The following is a 21,011-nucleotide window of genomic DNA, read 5'->3' on the forward strand; positions in this document are numbered from 1 at the left end:
TAGCAACAGAAATTTTGGGCTCAATTGTGGTTATAAATTGAAAACTACCAAAGTCAGAATTGAGAAGACCGCAACAGGAAGCAAATGCCACCTTTACAAAGAAGCTGAAGAAACAGTGGACCAACCACCTGATTAGCTGCTGCAAGATCATTCAGTCTGACTAAAAACAACAGTAGGATAAGGAGCAACAATGGTGCACTGGAATATTTGAAAGAAATATCATTTGTCTGCAAGCAAGAATTGGTGGGAAACACAAAATAGACAAAGTAATAGAAACTAAAGAAACTAAACTGTTCTGTTTAGATAGAACAGAACAGATAAGTGCCTGCCACATAACATCCCAGACTTAATAATTGTTGATAAATAACACACAAAAATCTGGATAGTGAACAAAGTAGTATCTAGAGAAAGCAAAAGAGAAGAGAAAGAACTAAAGAAAATAACAAAATACAAAATAGAAGTAGAAAGACTGTGGCAAAAGAAAGCAAAAATAGCATCAATAGTAATAGGTTGTAATAATTGCCTTGGGTGCAATTCCAGAATAACTGGAGCAGCACTTGCACACCATCAGCATTGACAAATCATCATCGGCCAATTGCAAAAGGCAGCTTTACTTGGAACTGCCTACATCCTGTGACAATATCTTTAGAATTAAAACCACAACGCCTGTCTATTTAAGGTCCTTGGAAAGCACTCAATAGGTGAATAAAAATACCAAATTTAGTCTAAACATCTGTGCAATCATTCATAATAATAATGGATGCCATACCAAGAAATCTTGAATGATATTTTAAAACTCTGAGTGTTGACAAAAATTCATGTGTCAATTACAAAAGGCTGCACATATGCCAATACATTACAACATCCTAGGATCTTGGGGAAAAAAACTTAATGCATGTGAAAGCCAACACCAACTAAAGAACTGGCAACTGTGGCTTTATATTTTGGTCTATGCAATAATTAATAGGTGGATAAAATTACCAAATCCAATCTAAATATCCAGGCTGACTGTGGAACCAATCATAATATATTAAACTTGTATGCCACCTGATTTTGAAAGACTCTGTCATGAAAAGTCAGAGTATATAATAAACATAAGATTTGTATATAATTTTGCTGTAAAATTAAGGATCTGTGTCTATTTTCTGCTGGTGTACTATTTTAGTGCTTACTCATTCAAGGCATGGTTAGAATAACCATGGGTGGAAAGGTTGATGGAGATCTTACACACCCCAGGCAACCATCCATCATTTCTAGAATTATCTTGTTATTCTGTATACTGAACTTTTACTAGGATTACTGAGTTTGTGATTCAGTAAGCACTCTTTCTATGGCATCTGGGATCTTTTTCCCCCCATTTAATTTAACTTCAAATTATGTTTTCCAGATTGCTGTTACATTACCCTCATTCTGTATATTTAAAAGCGCCATTGGTTTTGTTTTGTTATGTTATTGCACCTAGCATTCCCTCATTTTACACACAGAACATGGTTAAGTAGAAGGTTTGACCACTGACCTTTATTTTCCACACTGGTTTTGTTCACAAGTTACAGCTGAATGAATCATCTGCCCCTGCAGCCAACTGACCTATCTCCATATGCTAGTAGCACATGATTGCAGGTAATTCAATTAGTTCAATAGAAATTTATTCTGTTTTTCCAGCCACCACTTCACTGCCCACTTCATGGCATGTTACAGGTGAGCCAGGGAGGAGTCTAGTATAGTATCATTGAGATCAAAACTGCTATGGACAGGAAGATAAAATATATATCCATCCCTACCCATTTATGCTCCTTTTATATCTTCCTGCACGATGATGATGTGGAGATGAAAACCAGAACAGCTGGTGCTTAGAACAGCCCCATTTTTACAGACAGCTCTTAGTATAATACTCCAGTTAAACATGCTACCTCCCTCCCCTTTTGTGCCCATTAGCTAAGAATTTGTGGGGAAAGGATGCAAAAATATGATTATCCACAACAGAATTGGAAAAGATGAATCTGACACATAAATCTCCCTGGTTCTGGACATTTTGAAGATTACATCTCCTTGAGATTTGAAGGTCTACTTACTTGTAGCGCACTCTTTCATCCACATCTCCAGGGGGCTCCTCAGTCACACAGGTGACTAGAGCTTCCATATGTTCTGGCTGTACCAGGAAGTCTACAAGTTTTCGGTTGACCACCTTGCATTCCTGCAATACATCTTCCTCATCCAAAAGTTCAAAAAGGGTCACATTCCCACGCTCCAAAAGTGTGTCAATATGAGAAGTTGTGTGGAGATCAAACTTCCAGAACATGGCTTCCTAAAGAAAGTAGGAAAAGAACAAAAGCTCAGTCACTAAAAGGAGAAGAGTAGATAGATGTATATATACGTTATAATTATTCAATTATAATTACGTGCATTTCTATCCATGTACATATTCATCCATGCTAAACAAGTCTTTCCACATAAAATTGTACAACAGCTATTTCGGCAAAGAGTATTTGTACAAAGAGTATTTGTACAAAGGGCCAAGCACAAAGTTTCTTCTGTTTAAAAACTATATTATGGACCCAGACTTAAGAGAAAGAACAAAAGGTCACAGCTGAAAATACTAAGTAATATTGTGGGATTATGAGCTTGCTATTGGGGGAGGGGGGTTTAAGATTAATTAGGAAAAATTAAGACATGAAACAAATGGTTAGCATATCCAGAACTACACAGTGATGGTGTAAAGGTACATAGTAAGAATTTTAGGAATTATGAGTTTCACAAACTTAGTAGACCCTAACAAAGTAGCATCAAACCCATGTTTGATTAAATACTAATATAATCCACACATGAAACAAAAAGACCAATCTCAAATGGCAAAAGGAATCTCACCAGTTACACAAGAAGGCAGTCAACCCTATCAAGTAATGAAAACATTCCAACAGACTAAAACTAAGCTACTATAGGTGGAGGATCAGTAGGATGTATGTAAGGAAAGACGAGCTTTTGGAGAGTTGTAATCTAAATATTTTAACAAGGATGTTAGTAAAATTAGGTAAAACTGGCCTAGAAAACTGTTATCAGAAATTTGCATATATGTTTCCAATCAATATGAAATTACTTTATTGAGATTGATCATTCTAGGGGAGGCTACTTGTCCACATTAATTGGTTATTTGCAGCAATTATTCCATAACTGAGTTGTCCAACTTAGTTCAATGCTGCAAAACGTATCCCAATATAACCCTCTTAACCTCAACAAAATAACTGTCCTAAGGAGATTATAGGGAATGCATTGATTCCAGGAGCAAAAATTCCAATGTGTTCTAAACCATCAGCTCCTTATCAGAATTTAATACACAAAATACACTGGAATTTATACAACAATGTACCTCTTGCAATTGATGTAGTTTGATTCTTATTTAGGGTACTGTTTATTTGGTATCTTTCCACAAGAGAATCTAGACCAGTGGGTCTCAACTTTCCTAATGTCACGACTATTTAATACAGTTCCTCATGTTGCGGTGACCCCCAACCATAAAATTATTTTATGTTTTCCGTATTTTTTTGAAAATGTGTTTTCCAATGGTCTTAGGCGACCCCTGTGAAAGGGTCATTCGACCCCAAAAGGGGTCCCGACCTACAGATTGAGAACCACTGATCTAGAGGTTCTAGTATTGAAGGTAGGTGAAACTGCATGGTTCATATGTGAAGATATATAGACTGGTGTAGCAATCTCACATGGGCCTTGAAATAAGCAAAGTTGTTTATATTTAAAGCCACAAGCAAGGGCATATAAATCATGCAGCAGTGATGAGAGCTACTATTCCCAAATCACACTAGGAAACCAGTTCATTCTTGAAGTTGCCAGGAGCTGGTCAATCTACTCAGACCCTAGCTATTGTTGAAAGAATTATTTGCCTCAGGACTGAGAGGTTTTTGACATGTCACTCTATCTGAAGAATTACTGCAATCCATCATGACAGAGTAGTTAGAGAGCAGCAGATTGGGCAACTTTCCTCCCTTCTTCTCAAACCATCTTTATGACAAAACCAAGTCCTCAGTCACATTACAAATTGCAAGCTTAATCAAGAAGTGGAGAATAAATGTGGCAGAACAACAGTACAACTGAATTTGCCTATAAGGCATAGTTCTCTCTCTTCTCCATCCCTGCTCCCCTGCATTGGATAAACGTTGGTGAGCTAGATAGATCACATTTATGCTTGCAAGGTTCCCTAGCTACAACTGTAATTCAAAATGGCAAAGGTTCTCTGTACTGCTGAGGTGGGGAAGAGAGGGAAAGAAACCTAGAGAAAAACAAACAGTAACTTGGTGACGCCCGCTTCCCTTTTCAACTCTGTTGCCACCACAACTGCAAAGGCCAGAAGTTTTCATCGAGTATCCAGGCAACCTCTATACAAGACTTGTGCAATACAGCAGAGCAGTTTTCAGAAACTACCAACACAGAAGGGCAGGAAATGAGAAAGAAGGGAGGAAAAAGTAAAGACAGGATTGGTGAGATGGTATGCTTTATTTTACAGGGCCTAAGCTTAGGAATTTCCACAGCCACAGAAGGTTTTTCTCTTTGCTTTTTTTAAAAAAATGCTTTAACTTAAAATAAACATACAAGCTAAGCAAATGGCTGACATACAAATAAAAAAAATTATCCAGGCATTAATGAAAGTTTTACAGATTACAGCAGAAATAGTTTTGCAGGGCAATGTAGCTATCTTACATACAGGTAGTCCTTAACTTGTAAGTATACATTTAACAATGGTTCAAAGTTACCATTGGAAAAATCTGTCCTCGATCATATAGTCGCAATCTGGCCACTTGGCAACTGACTCGCTTTTATTACGGTTGCGGCACCTTATAGTCATGGAATTGCAGTTTGCGTCCTTTCCAGTTACCTCCGACAAGTAAATTCAATTGGGAAGCTGGATTCGCTTAACAACTGTGTGATTTGTTTAACTTCATAATTCGTTTAACAAACACAGTGATTTGCTGAGTGACCGCAGTGAAAATGCTTTTAAAATTGGATATGGTCACATGATAATTTGCTTAATGACCACATTGCTTAGTGATCAAAATTCTGCTCCCAATTAGGACACTTAAAGCATGGCATCTTGATTTTCTTAAGCATATAGTTATTTACACTGCTATCTTCATGTAGATTCAACGGTTTAGTCAAATAAAAAGCATGAAGTATAAACACACTTTTATAAAGCCTTTAAGACCTGGTTTTGTCAATGGGCCTAGGGAACCCAGAGTGGGATGGAGTTCATCAAGTGGCTTGTTCAACTGCTTGTTGTTGTTGTTGTTGTTAGTGTGTCAGCGTGTAATTGCTTTTACTCTGTTTATATTGAGTATTTATTTTTTTGTAAGCTGCCTAGAGTTATTGAAAGTGAGTGGGTGGCCATATAAATTCTCTAAATAAATAAATAAATTTTCATCCCAAAACAAAACAAGTCCTGGTTGTCAGAATTCCATCTAAGCTCTTTATCAAAACTTCTACCGAAAAGCTGGATTGGTTTGCAAGAGATGCGCCATCTGGATCATGAGGGGCAAGGCATTCCATTATAGCAGGAGTGCGGGGGGGGGGGGGGAGAGATACTGAAGCTGCTTGATGCCAGATTGAATTCCAGGCATCAAGCTCATGCTCCTAAAAACCAGGTTTTCTCCAATTTGTTACATTTCTTAGCTTGATAGTAGAAAAAACATATACATCTACCAAGAACCCTAAGGAGCTAAACAAATGGTTTTTAAAAACAGAAACGCAAGGAGAAGTTCTGAAATTAATAGCCCAAACTCTTGTATCAAAGAGAACATTCCAGTCCTGAAAATGTAGTAATTCTGAAAGGTCAAATTTGATGATACTTGCTCAGAGGAGCTGGAAAGAAGCTCCATTAATTTAAGGCCAAAGCTGCTTACGTGAAAGCCTCACATGTAACTTAACAAATAAGAGATTTGCTCTCTTTAATTCCCGCTTCATCACAGGCTTACTTGAAAATGAAAGCAAATGTTTAAAAATAAATCTTTGTGCAAAAATTGATTTAATGGTTTTCAGAAATCCCTGATGATTTGCAAAATGGTTTTGAAAAATCCCCAGTGATTTGCAAATAAAATCTCTTCTGACACTAGGGAGGAGATTAGAAGCAACTGCAGAGTTGAAGAGCAAAAGATTAAAGTAGATGTTATGCATTTAAATCCTTAAAGATATTTAGAACAGGAAAAGCACCACAATAGTGCAGAACCCTTTGTTATAAGGTTAACAACCCACTTTTATTCAACCCACTTGGATTGCTAGAAAGCTGTGGAGTTTAACATTATTAGCTCTGATATAAATGGACTATTAAATTGGTATGCTTTCAAAGTTATCCCCAACACTGCTAATACTATCACATAATTTCCTACAATTTTAATATCCTTTGAAGAAGTTGGCATAATATATTATCTAATTTTTCTATAAGTGCTAATGAAAGTGAAACAAAATAATGAAAGTAAACATAAGCAAACTGTGTTTATAGTTCCAGCTTTCCAATAAGGTCCACCAATGTGTAATCCAATTAACACTTTCATTGTTTAACAATTGTCTGAACAATCATATTCTTAAATTATGTAACATGTTTTTATATAGCCATTAGATACAGAACGGAAGAGAATAACAGAGTTTGGAGGTCTTCTAGTTCAACCCCCTGCTTAGGCAGCAAACCCTCTATCATTTCAGACAAATCGTTGTCCAATCTCTTCACAACTTCTGGAGGCAAGTTGTTCCACTGATTAATTGTTCTAACTGTCAGAAAATTTCTCTTTAATTCTAAGGTTGCTTCTCTCCTTCATTAGTTTCCATCCATTGCTGCTTCTCCTGCCTTCAGATGCTTTGGAGAATAGTTGACTCCCTCTTTGTGGCAATTCCTGAGATATTGAAATACTAATATCATATCACCCCTAGTCCTTCTTTTCATTAAACTAAGACATACCCATCCAGATTCGGTCTCAGATTTTTCTCCACAGCTTCACAATTGCTGTCTTGCCAGGATTCAGCTAAAGCTTGTTGGGTCCCATCCAGACACCTATAGCTACCAGGCACTGAGAAAAGACAGCCAGCATTGCTTGGATCACTGGATGGAGATGTAAAACTGTGAATCATCAGCATGTTGATGTCACCTCATCCCATGGTGTCAGATGATCTTGCCCGGTGGTTTCAAGTAGATATTTAAAAGGAGCAGAGAGAGTAAGCGCTGTGGCACCCCACAAAGGAGTGGCCTCTCATTGCCTGCTAACGCCAATTGGGACTGGCCTTGGAGAAGAGTTGATCCAGCACCATACTGTGCCATCCATCCCTAATCGCATAGATGTCCCTAAAGCAGTTCTCAACCTGTGGGTTGGGATCCCTTTGGGAGTTGAACGACCCTTTCACAGGGGTCGCCTAAGACCATCGGAAAACACATATTTTCGATGGTCTTAGGAACCGAGACACCAATTTTATGGTTGGGGGTCACCACAACATAAGAAACTATATTAAAGGGTCACAGCATTGGGAAGGTTGAGAACCACTGCCCTAAGGATATCATGGTCAGTAGTATCAAAAGGCACTGAGAAGTCAAGGAAAGCAAGAATGGATGCACTAGCCACATTTTGTTCTTCCAGAGATCATCCATAAATGCAACCAATGCTCCTTCTGTTCCACCAAAGTAGTTTCCACTAGCAAAGTCATTATAATACAGTAAAAACAAAATCTTTAGCAACAATAATGTGCCACTAACATACACCATTAATATTCATATAGTATAATCAACACATTTCCCTTCAATTATGTAAATGCATAGTCATAAGGAATTTGATGAATTCAAATGATGGCATTCTAACTCTATTTTCTCACTGAAAACAGCAATATTTTAATGATGGTCTCAAAGGGTTCAGTGTGAATCAAGCTAGATGCAATTCTATAGCAGATGATATGCATGGCTTATTATTCATTTACACATTGCCAAATTAATTTTCCAAGTTCATATTTAGTTTCTAAGCAAAATAAACCCATCTAAAAGAGTTGCTTGACAGTGAGAAGAGTGCCAAATAAATTTAATAAATAAATGATTTTTTTTTTGCATTATATGATTTTAAATCTCATTGATGAGATTGGAGAATATGTCACAGTAGATGGCTCTTAGTTAACTTGGGGGAGGATGAATCTGAATAGTACTTAAATGGAAGTCCATCAGGAAATGGAATGAAATGTCAAAACATATGCTAAAGAAAACAATGACAAATCATTTTGTAATTATTGTGAAAAAACCTATTGTTTTCAGGTCTTCAGCTCATCTAGAAGGGATTTTTAAAAACTTTTTGATGAATAAGGTTCAAAATAAATATATCTCACAAAGACAACCTCTATCCATGGAGATTCTACATAGAAATAAAAAAACAAAACTCTGCATATAGTTTACAATTAAAAGAAAATATGACAAATCTACTCTGAATTATTCTAAACCAACTTGGGGCGTTTCAGGAATCTACAAGGGCACCAATTTAAGGAAGAATTGTTTAAATAAAGTATGAACTCATGTTTACAAATGCTAGAAATGGTCCAAGTTAGAAAATATGGAAAGTCAACATTTAAGACAAATTCGAATAACTATTCCTGTCCATCTTATTATCTTGATGTTCTGACTGATAACAATTGAAAAGTTAGTATCTTAATCATTTGAAAATATGTTCAGCTTTCCTTATCAATGCCAATGAAAAAAAACAGTAGTTATCTAAAATATTTTATACCCCAGCAGTTCTTTGGTAGCTTACAAGTTACAATTCATGTTTAACCACAACCACAAGATCATCAAATGTCAAATGCCCTTTCAAAGCAAAAAGTCAAGAGTGCCAGTATAAATTTAAAACTCATTAAAACCATAGAAACTAGCTAGTCTGGCATTATGCAAACAGGAAATAATGTTTTATCATTACTCCTCTGATACAACCACTAATCTCATTTCATAAAGAGAGGAAAAACAACTCTATAAAAATCTTAAGAATTAGGCAGGCTCAAATTATTATTTTGCGAGATTTTAAGACAACAGCTAGAATTTACCTGAAGCAACAACATAGTACAGAAGGACTGACATCATTAAAACTTTCATTGCATCAGTCAGGCACAGGAATGCAGTTAATTGAGAGGTCAGACTATTGTTTCTCAACTTTGGCATCTTCCTAATATGTAGAATTCAAATCCTATAACTCTCCAGTCAATATAGCTATTGCTGAGGATTCTGGGAATTGAAGCCAGTATATCTAATAACTATCAAGTTTGAGAAACACACTAAGGAATTTTCAATATATTTGAAAGATATTGATAGAGTTGGGATGAAGAGAGCGAGAACAATAAATAATTTTAAACTGTTAAGGTACTCTGTTCAGTACAGATAATACAAATAATTAATCGTGTATCTTAATATAAAAGTCTATACTTTTATATTTTTCTCAGTTCAACTCTTTTTATTGTAAGGACTTCTTATGGTTATAACTTTAACTTCTTTTCAAAGAAGTTAAAAAAATTAAGTAAAAAATATTTTTAAAAAACCAGATAAAAATAATAAAAGCTGCAGTTTAAGAATTATGGAGAGCTTCTGTCATTCTCCTGCATATGATTACAGGAAAAAAAAAGGCAAGAGACGACTCCAGTTTAAAATTTTAGTAACATATCTGTTTCTGGAGAACAGCACAAATCCTTAATCTTTACTTCCTTGGGTTCAATCCTTGCATTGAGCTATAAGTGGTTTTTCTGCTACAATGTGTTGAACTCTCAAGATTTTGAGAGAAGATCTATATGCTACTGATACAAATTTATTCAATATTAAACTAATCAATTTTGTGATATGCCCAGCAATGCAACAAATAAATGCAGGCAAATAAAACAATTGATCAAACACTGTAGTGTTGCCAATAAAACTGTCCCAGTGTTCGATTAGAATTCTAATCTCAATAGTAATTATTTGATCTTCAAAATACATTTAATCAAACTGACAGTTTAAAATGTACTAGTATATTATGTGCCAACATATAGATTGAAGCTTGTATCATTATAACTCAGCATTAAAAAGCGTATTATATTTTGCTGTTCTGCACAAGACGGAGTTTAAATACTATCCTACAGCTTCTAAATATCAGTCAACAAAACTCAATCAGAAATGGATACACAATGCAAGCAAAAGAGCTTTTGTACAAGCTTAAGTTTTGTACGTCATTCTCTATATACAAGTTTCATTCTGAAAAAGAAAGCAAAGCAGTAGTGTCTAAGGTGTGGCATGGTGTTGCTGAATAGTTTAGCATTTTTCAAAAGACTATAGTAGCCAGATATTGCTTTTTTAAATTAAATACAGCCAGGATTTCTGAAAATCAATTAATGAATTCTTTTTTCAAAACTTTATTTACAAAAAATAGAAACAAATCGTATCTCACAAAATTGCATGATGGGTATCATGGTTTTAAGATACATACATATACATATGTGTGTGCGCGTGTGTGTACAACTACACTTAACACTAAAATAAGCAATCTAATACCTCCAGATACTCTGAGATAATATGCCTATAAACCACAACCATCCTGACCGGCAGTCCAAAAGGTGCTTTTTCAAAAGGCAACTGGACTTTGTTTTTGCTTGAAGATGTTTTGCTTCTCATCCAAGAAGCTTCTTCAGTTCTCCAGAGCTGAAGAAACTACTTAGATGAGAAGTGAAATATTTTTAAGGAAAAACAAAGAAAGTCCAGTTGCCTTTTGAAATAAGCATCTTTTGGAAAACCATAATCTGGATGACTGAGAATCTCCATAAACATCCTACAGTTCAGCAGTTGGGTATTATGTGGGCAGTTTGAAACATCTGGATGGCAAGTTGCCTCTTCCTTCTCTATACAACACACACAAACACACACACACACTTTAAAGTAGATAAAAATATAATTATTCATATTTAAACTGATTTATATTTTACCCAAAAACAGATTTACACATCTTGTTCATATGGCTCATATGAATGCCATTAAAAAATTCACAGTAGTTTTGCTAATATTCACCCATAACTATACAGTGATGTCCAAATAATCCTCCATCCCCTTCCCTCTCTATTAGGAGGATCAGCCAGGGTCACTTGCACAACTTCACTGGAACTTGGCCACTGAGTCACAATCTCTTAATGAGCTCTTTGTAAGTAGCAGGCCCAAAGGCCTGTCAGCATGGTCATAAAAACAGGCACCAAAGTTCAGATGAGGTAAAAGTGAAAGCAATTTGTATTGGTTTCAAATTTACCACACTCTGGAGCAGGCATCAGTCATGCAACACGACAGTTAAAGAACTATATGACTGGTCATACGTAAATCTCTAAACAGTATGTCAAAAACTAGGATGTGTGCAGAACTCTAAAGTAGAACAGGCAGAATACTGGGAACTGAAAAAGAACTGAGATCACATACAAGTAGAGAAATTATGGCTTTTACAATGTATGACTCCCTGCTGGATGATTAAAAGAGTGGGAAACCTGTTGCCTCTGCTTTAAATTCATGGTGCTTCCAGATGCTGAAGGTCTTTCCTTGTTTTCCACATGGTTCCCTTGGGAACTGCACAGAGAAAACTTTGTTTTCTTATGTGCAATAAAATGTACCAATGCTTGACTCTGCACAGAGTTGGCCTGGTCATATTTCAGCAGCAGAAGCAGGATTTTCTCCATGAATTAAAAAAAAAATAGAAGAGGGGTTCATCATGGAATCGTCAATTAAATCTGGTGCTATAAAGATAATGGTCAATATTGACCAACATTCTGGTGAAAACAAGAGGCAGGCGAATGGAAAAGACCATATTTAGTCTATTAATAGGATTAACAAGTATCTACACCATTACAACAGAAGTCTTCTCACTGGTAGGATCCACATTATGAAACTATTTTCCCAGTCATTTTCACCTGGCTCTTATGATAGCTTATGGGCATCAGGTGAGGCCCATCCATTTTTAATATTTCCTTTCTCTTGATTGGCTATGATGAACTCTTAATTAAATAGTTTATTGTTTCATCTTTCTCTGATCTGTCATTTTTTAATGCAATGCTTTTTAATCTGCTTTATTTAGAAAGACTTCAAGGGATTTGTTAAAAAGCAGGGATGCATTAAATTAACTATATGAATTTGGGCAAGATATATTGCTAAACTTTTGCAATGCCTACTAAGACCAACATCTCAAATTGTCTACAAGAATACTTACTGTATTTTTCGGACTATAAGACACACTGGAGTATAAGACGCACCAAGATTTTGAAGAGGCAAATTTAAAACAAAAAGGTTTTGCCCTCCCTGGCCCCCAAGAGCATTCTGCAGGGCTCCCAAACCCTCTGCATGCCCTATTTTGTATGAAAAAGGGGCATGCAGAGAATTTGAGAGGCCTGCAAAGTGCTCCTGGGGGCCAGGAAGGGCAAAAATGTGACACCTGGGGCTTTTGGGAGGGGGAAATGGGCCCATTTTTAGCAAAAATGGGGTATGTATAGGGTATGGGAGGCCTGCAGAGTGCTTTTGGGAGCTTGGGGGGGGGGGGGGGCAAAAACAGCCCTGTATTTGTGAAAAACAGGTCCATTTTTGCCCTTCCCAGTCGCCAGGAGCACTTTGCAGGCCTCCCAAATCCTCTTCACATCCCTTTTTGTGGGGCAGGGTTTCAGGAGGCCAAAAATGATGTACTCAGTGTATAAGACGCACCGAGATTTTCACTGTCTTTTTTTTTTGGGGGGGGGGGGGAAGGTACGTCTTATACTCCAAAAAAATACGGTATCTCCTGTAGACATCCTCATTCTTTCATATCATCACAATTATTATCTTATTTTATACTGATTTAACTATTATTTAGTTAGTTAGTTACTTATTTAGTTAGTTAATCTTTCAGTCAACTCAAAGTGGTAAATGGACCTAATACTCCTATTTTCTCCCCATAACACTGTGATGTGGGGTTGAGCTGAGAGTATGACTGACCTACTCACCCAGCTTGGCTTCAAGCCTAAGGGAGCCCTAGAAGTCATAGTCATCTGGTTTCTAGGCCAGCAACTTAACCACCCCATTGCTATATTTAATACCCCCTTCCTCACCTAAACTATTACAAAATTTTATATTTCGGTTTCAAGGCTTTTTATCTTTACCACGCAAGACATTTCACACCCACACTAAAGTAGTGGGAACATTAAAAGAAATCAAGAAGACCATTGACCTCAGGATGCTAAAAGGCTAGAACAAGCAATGCATGCAGTACATCAATACCAAAGTAGTTACAAAGCTAAAGAAAAATAACCTTTCAACAGGAACTTTTGCCCAGCCGCAAGTAACGATTTCTCAGAACAAAAAAAGAATTGAAGAACCAATGAGAAGACTGCTAAAAATGAGATGTGTGTGTTTGAAAGGTTGAATTTAACAACTACACCAAATATCTACGGCAGATATACGCAGTTCTACTGACCTAGTGCAAATGCTGCTTTTCAACTCTTTGTGAGATACTACCATGCTTCTGCTCTATTTTTACCCAGTATGCTGCCCCCAGCATAATCCATCTGTTTCAGCCCAGCTATGAAGTGGGCACACATCATGTCATATTCTTACTCAAATTATTTACAAGTGTGCTCAGAGAATTATAGCCCAAGATGTACTAGGGCCAAGATCACAATTTTCTTCTCAAAAAGAGCAACAAACTTGCCAAATTCTCTAATAGGAAGCTTATACTTCAGAATATTAAACCAAAAAAAAAGCATTTAACATGTGAGGAAGAATCTTACTCTCTCAAACAAATTGGTGTTGGCAATACCTAGAGGGCCTCATAGTACAATAAATGATGGCATGAGGCATAAAAAAATGTAAGCTGTAGATCCTTTCCAAGGGAAAATTCAAGAGCTTTAGAAATGAGATCAAAATACGTAATCCACAAACATTTATACTTCTCTACAACATATATTTATATTAACTACTTTAGGGACCCTGGCAACCTTGCATGAGGAAACTTATTTTCTTCCAAATTGCAAAACAATTCCCAGACTGTTTGTTGGGAAACTTTACTCCTAGACTTTTTATTTAAAAAATCCACTTGCCATTGGGAAATGATGAGCAAGCAGACTGCATCCCAACTCCAGGGAAAGGAATGGAGATAATTTGAGTGTTGTACTGCTGCCATTTGCATTTTTAAATTAGCAGGAAGCCTGGAAATTATTTGGCTCTCTGTGGCCAAAGTGGAGAAATGTACAGTGAAATTTCAAAGGAGGAAAGAGAGAAGGTAATGTTGGTTACCGTAGCTTAAACACACTTAGTTGGAAGCATTAGCTTATGAAGCACACATTCTCTCCTTCTGCCTGGGGAAAAATATTGCCAGGCTTTCTTTACTTCTACAGGTCAACTAATACTTGTGCATTCCTATTAGTCACTAGTAGCAACCAGGCTAGTATTTATTGACAAGCCTTTGTGTTCACCAAGTTACTGCATACATCAATTGTTACCTTTTAACAAATTACAATTTAAAGAAAGGCAGACTTTATTGATTCTTCGGTTATATGCATAATTCCCTAAAACTGTTTCTCATCCGCATTTATCAATTTCATTACTCTTAGTGGTAACACACTAAGAACTCTTACTCTTATTCAAAAAACTACCCTTATTTATTCTTCATTAGTCTAGCCCTGAATACTCACTTCTTATATTTGGAACAAGGGGTATTCCCCCACCCCCAAGACCACTTGTTAACCTGGAAAGTACAGTACTTAAGTTTTTGAATAGCAAAATGAATCCGCTAATCTCTCAAGCTCTGCTTTCCTTTGCTGCCACAGATCTCTACTTTATGGCTAGTAACCTACTTCTGCAATGCATTCCTTTTCCAAGAAAGCAAAGCTAAGTCTATATTTATACTGTAGACTTTCTAAATTTCAAAGGCCAAAAAGAGAGACAGAGAGCCAGGAATCTGAGCCCCCATAGTAATGCAAGGCAAAGATAAGTGGTAATTTCAGCTTGAAGCAATCTATGCTATGCATAGATTGGCTCTCTTACCAAGTTAGCTAATCCTATTTTCTCTGGGAGAAAAGCCTTTCAATCTTCCATTAAAAAAATGTCATAAATTTCCCCCCATATGTTATGGAAAAGTCACTTGAACTTTGCAATATGAATGAGGATCCCCTTTCACAGGAGCTACATATAAATTTATTAAAGAGCAGTAAAACACTTCCTTTGAGGTTATTTACAATAGTAAAATTCCTCATATCTAGTTTATGTGCAGAAAGATAATATTCTCTCTGCTCAGCAAGTATAACAAATGCATGACTCATTCTTTAGACCAATGCTTCTATAGAAAACATGTAAGGAATTGAAATACCTGGCTGTCTGGTTAAAAAGTATTAGAAGAAAAGCTTTGTTGAAATGTCAAGTCTTCCATTTCAATTGCTTCCTTATGTGCCGATTGTAGCAGTGGGGTTAAATCTATGCCTCTTCTTGCCAAAACTGTCAAAGCAATCTGCAGCTGTATATCTTCTAGATTTAACTATGATTGCCAAAGTAGCTTGAATCTTTAAAATAGGACAAACTATGAATAATAATAATCTCTATGGCTTACTTTTGTTTGGCCCTCTTTCAGATAAGAAAGATTTACACTTTCTTAAAGTTTAAACAAGACACAGCAGATTGCTGTGATCCCTTTCTTTTGGTTAATAGCAGACAGATCAATGGAAAGGAGGAGCTGCATCACAGATCAGTTTGTCTACATTTTAATGCCCCCAATGGACAGCAGCCAAAGTACTGTAAAACACATTGCACATTCTCTCATTATCAGTTTTAAAGTAGGAAAAAAGAACAAAATACAGGGCACTTAGGGATCTTTAGTGAATTCTACAAACAAGCTAAGCATGAACTCAATTTGCTTTCAAGTTAGCTCTGAAGATTAAAGTTCTTGTGGTGAAAATCAGTTTTCCCCCTTTTGGGGGGTTCATTTCTCAGTTTAGAGCAAACTCTTTGCATTAGGAAATCAAATGTTTAGTTTAGGACCATAAAAATATAAGCAGTGTATAACCATTTAGTTAGCTGCAGCAGTTTGTCTCAACATGTACCTGATATCATGAAATTATATTCATGTTTATACATCATTTGTAAATTGCCCTTGTCAATATATTTGTCAATATACATTTCCACAGTCCTACTTTCATGAATCATCACTTTCTAGTTTTATTATTTTATTGCCAGAAAAGAAACTAAGAAAATATTAGATCCATAATGTGACATGCCCTATGAATTAAGATGCATATACTAATAGATATCAGCTTTTCTGAATTCCTCCTTAAAAGTTCACAAAAAAATAGGCATTTGCCAATAACTTTTTAAAAAGTCTATATTTTATTTTTGTGTACAGTGCATATGGCTTAACAAATCAAAAGATTCAATATTTGCCAAATGAAATACCGAATGTATGATTTTTTTTAATTTTCATAATGTAAAACTACATTTTTGGAGACAATGACAAAAATTGATCTAATCTTTCAATTTCCAAACAGCAAAACAAGTTCACCTACCGTTACACTGAAACAGATCAAAAAGGGAAACACATTAAATCAATAATATACTGTCTGATTATTCTTAAAATATGAAAATTTTCTTTAAAGATTTCAACTAAAGTGGAACACCCATTGAAGCTGTCTAGACTTGGACAAATGTTTAAACTTTTATTATCTTTAATATTAATTGAAAAGGCCCAACTAAAAGAGACAGCAGACAGCTTCTATTCACAAATAAGATGAAGAATTGCTATTTACCCGACTTACCAAATACAGTACAGCGTGTTAGTAGCCACATATCATAATTACTGATTGCTATTATTCAGAGTCATCAAGCAAATATCATGTGTGCAGTTTGATCAGAGTTCACTTTATCCATTAATATACTTTAACCTTTCTAGTGTGTACAAAAGGTAGTTAAAGCATGTTATATAATAAAGGTGGATGTTTCTTTCTCCACTGGCATGTGACAACTCTAAGCTGTGTGAGTGATTCTGAGGAGTACACAAGGCATCAATTATTTTATACAACACGGGTAACATCTACAATGTGTCCCCAGTGAACATTTTAATTAGGAATTAAGGTGAAAGAATTTGGAAGAAAAATGCATATGAAAATGTGAACTGTGCATGCTGGGGCACTGAATTCAAAGAAGCACACTTTTTCTCAGCTAATGAAACCCAAAATAGTGCAGCTATTTAAATACATATCATACCCATCATCCCACCCACTCAGAAGTTGCCATTCTCACCAAAAGACACAAAAATGGAGAGCTCAAAATTTTCTGACATCTGTTCCTCTTCGTTGCAAGCTTCATTTATTTAAGTATAGATACAAGCACACCATTTAGGCATCGCTTTCTTAGGGATGCCTAAATGGTGTGTTAATTAATCACTGTTTTGTAAATCCTACCCCTCCTCTCAAGTCCATTTCGATTCTGTCAACAGGACAGGGCAGGCGCATATATTCAAGTTTACAGTTTTCGAGACTTGCGTCCCCAAAACTTTCGGAGGCAATGGACTGAGGGGATGAGCTGGGTGAAGGAGCGGTACTACTTAATTTTAAGAGATCAAAAAAGGCTGCTACGATGCTGGGGCCCGAAAACCTGACGACCCCCTCCCCCCGTTCCCCTTCACGGCGGACGAAGCGTCGCTTTCCTGGCGGGTGGGGGAAAGGCATAGAAAAGGGGGACGGATGGCGGTGCTTGCGGGGGAGCAGCGAAAGGAAAGCCGGATTGTTACCTGAGGGGAGAGAAGGGAGGAGGGCCCAGCAAGGACTCCTCACAGGCGGGAAGAGGGAAGACAACGCGCACAAACGGAGCGTGGGGTGGGGTGTGTGTGCGTGTGTGTGTATATGTGTGTCTGTGAGGGGAAGATACTGAGGGGGTCAAGAAGAGGGGGAGGGTCTCCAACAGGGTTCTCTAAAATGGCGGCAGCTTCCTTTCCCACAGGGCCCCCTCTTCTCTCTCTCTCTCTCTCTCTCCCCCTCTTAGGCACGGTCCTTCTCCCCCTTCCCTTCTCCTCACCCTCAAGGTCCACCGCGCTCACCGGCCACGAGCCCCTGCCTTCCTGCCCTTTTCCTTCGCTGGCGGAGGAAATGGGAAAGAAGCTCGCTCACTCGCAGCTTTTTTTTTTTTTTACCCCTTTCCCTTGCCTTCACCGCCACGATCCCAGAAGCCACCGCGCGCGCCTCCAGCGGCCCGCTTGCCATTTCCTCCTCCGGATAAACCCCGCCCCTTACACCTTTCCTTCCGCTCGGCCCTTCTTTGCTGGCTCCTGCTGTTCTACCTTCTCTTCCGCGCGCTCTTCCTTTCCCTTCTCACTGATTCCTCACTTGCCCCCCCCCCCCGCCCCCGCACAAGCTCGCACTCGCTTCCCCGGCTCCTCCCATTTGGCTTCAAGGTGGGGGGGGGAAGGGGAAAAAAAAACGCGAGCAGCGCAGGCGCCGTCTACAGTGCGCATGCGCAGGACGAGAATCGGGGGTTATTTTGTTCTGCGTTTCACCCCCCCGATCTTTTTTTTCCTAATCTGATTTAAATTTGATTCCCAAGTTGGCACATGTGCGTTCAGTGGCTTTATTCTTATTGCTATTTCTTTTAAGCAAGTTTTATTGGCGAGTCATTGAAATACTTTAGATTACCCCATTTATTCGTGCCCATTTCCTGTGTTCATGTCCATGTCTATACTTACACCTGTTATCTCGTACATGTTTGACAAACTAAATAAAATTTTATCATCACCATCATTTGTCGTTGTCTTTAGCCGTCCACTACAGGATGAAGGTCTCTTCCGTATGTTTCCAACTTGAATTTTTTACTAAAATATGCGTACCTCCCATCGGACTCTGCGTGTTCTACAATTGCGGTTTCAACTATCAATCACACGGGCTGCTGTATCGCTGCCATTTCGTGCTTTTGCCTTGTGCCCATTTTCGTGTCCATACCCCAATTTATACACGCGTTTTCGTGGACCTTTCTAGTTCACAAACATACTGATCCCATCATAACCGTGTTTTTTTTAATTTTATTTTATTTCGCCTGCAAAACTTCCACACTAATATTTTCCTTATGCAGCCCAGAGCTATCCCAGTAATCTGATTTTCATGAGTACTGATTTAAACTAGGTTCCTGGTGCATTAAAAACAAAATGACTGAAAAGATCATATATTGCAAATTGTTTTCCTCCCAGTTGAAGACACAGCAGGGGATGTTTCTTAACCAGGGATTACACCAGGCTAACACAGCAGGGGATGTTTCTTAACCAGGGATTACACCAGGCTAACAGCTCTGTCATGAATGTAAGCAATTCTGTGGTGGTTGGTCCGAGCATAACACTGCATCCAGCATGCTGAGCCAGCTGTGATTTCAGGAATCTGGGGGATCTCACTGTCAAAGAGAAGTAGGTCAGTGTTTTGTGGGTCACCTGGGATAATAGAGCCCCAACCATAACTAGAGGGTGTCTCCCTATAGTGTTGCAACAATCTGGCAGGTGGGAGTTGATGGATTAAGTATAGGAACCCTCCTCCTAAATGGTATTTTTGTTAGGGTGAATGGTTTGAATAAGGAAAAAAATGTTATTAATTTAAAGGCCTGCAAATTGTACAAGAAGTTATTATTTTGTATTAAGCCATTGGTTCAAAAACCAAAATAACTGAGTTTATACAACTTGCTCTAACGCAACAAGTTACACCATGGCTGAGACCTACATATACACACATTTTGACAACTTTACTTTGAACATAAGATCCACTGAAACTGCTGCTATTAAACCGTTGTCATATTTTGTGCTCAAAATGTTTCATTAAGTACAAAATGACTAGAAAGTAAAAAAGGAAGTTCCGTAAATAGAACCTATCTTAGTGGAATTCTCCTTTCTTAAAACATGTTGATAGTCCTTGACTTAGAACCATTCATTTAACAAATATTTGAAGTTACAGCAGCACTGAAAAAAGTGACTTATGATCAGCCCTCACACTTACAACCGTTGCAACATACCCATGGTCACATGATAAAAATTTGGGAGGTTTGCAACGGCATGTATTTATGCCGGTTGAAGCATCCCAGGGCCATGTGATCATCATCTATGACTTCTAGCTAGCTTCCAAGAAGAAAAGTCGAAGTGGGGGAAGCTGGATTCACTTAATACCTGCAGTGATTCACTTAATAACAACAGCAAAAAAAAACAACTCACTTAATAGCTGCCTTGCTTAGTAATGGAATTTCTGTTCCCAATTGAGATGGTAAATCAAGGACTCTCTGTGTTATAATAGCAGAGTAGTTATTTCTTGATAATGCAGTTAAGTGTACATATATATATTTATATACAAATTTATAGAAGTAACTCCCATAGAGCAGTGTTCCTCATCTTGGGAACTTTAACATGCAACTCCCAGAATCCATGCTGGCTGGGGAAGGTTGAGCAACACTGCCAAAAAATATATATAGCAACACGTTGAAGTGCAGCATTTTCACCCTTATAAATTCATAGGACTACTTTAAGGTTAAATGCATTCAGAATTGGAGCATGAATCAATTCTATACCAAATCATATACCGTATACCTAAAGCAGCTTGGTTTCAAGCTTATGCCAAAGTTTAGGTTGCCTCCTCAGCCACAGATTTGGTTAAAGGCCTGAGGCTGAACATTTTTAAACATGTTTTAATCATAGGTATTAGGTGAAATGTATAGTTGTCTTTTTATGTTTAAATTTTATTTAGCTGGTTGTAACGCAATATGAAATACCTATTAACATCATCACAGTAGTTGAGAGGATAAATGTGGTGAAAGGCTTTTATTCAGGACCCTGAACCCAAAACTCTATCGTCACACGACATCTAAGAAAGAAGATGTGTGTTGCTACAAGAGCATCCCCAGCATTTTGGAAAATAAGAAATAGGCTGTCTTGCCAAAGGCTTGTTTACTTGACGTCCCTGATAGCTGTTCTATCTCTGCTTTGCAATTTCATACATTTCTAAATCTGGTTAGTGTCAAATTCCTGGCTGATAAC

The 21,011-nt window shown here is 37.5% G+C and overlaps 1 protein-coding gene across 7 annotated transcripts in view; it reads right to left on the bottom strand.

Annotated features, from left to right (window-relative positions):
- Window positions 1–18,242, bottom strand: part of PPP6R1 (protein phosphatase 6 regulatory subunit 1) — a 61,690-nt gene extending 43,448 nt beyond the window's left edge. The window contains exons 1-2 of one of the 7 annotated variants that reach the window (XM_032237153.1): window positions 18,147–18,242; window positions 2,073–2,305 (exon numbers count right to left, since the gene is read on the bottom strand). In XM_032237153.1, the coding sequence (XP_032093044.1) occupies window positions 2,073–2,299 (227 nt within the window). In that variant the 5' untranslated portion in view covers window positions 2,300–2,305; window positions 18,147–18,242. The other 6 variants (XM_032237152.1, XM_032237155.1, XM_032237157.1 and 3 more) reach the window with 6 other exon arrangements.
- Window positions 18,243–21,011: the final 2,769 nt, after the last annotated feature.

The sequence above is a fragment of the Thamnophis elegans genome, chromosome Z (genome assembly GCF_009769535.1).
Source record: "Thamnophis elegans isolate rThaEle1 chromosome Z, rThaEle1.pri, whole genome shotgun sequence".
Lineage (NCBI taxonomy): Eukaryota > Metazoa > Chordata > Lepidosauria > Squamata > Colubridae > Thamnophis > Thamnophis elegans.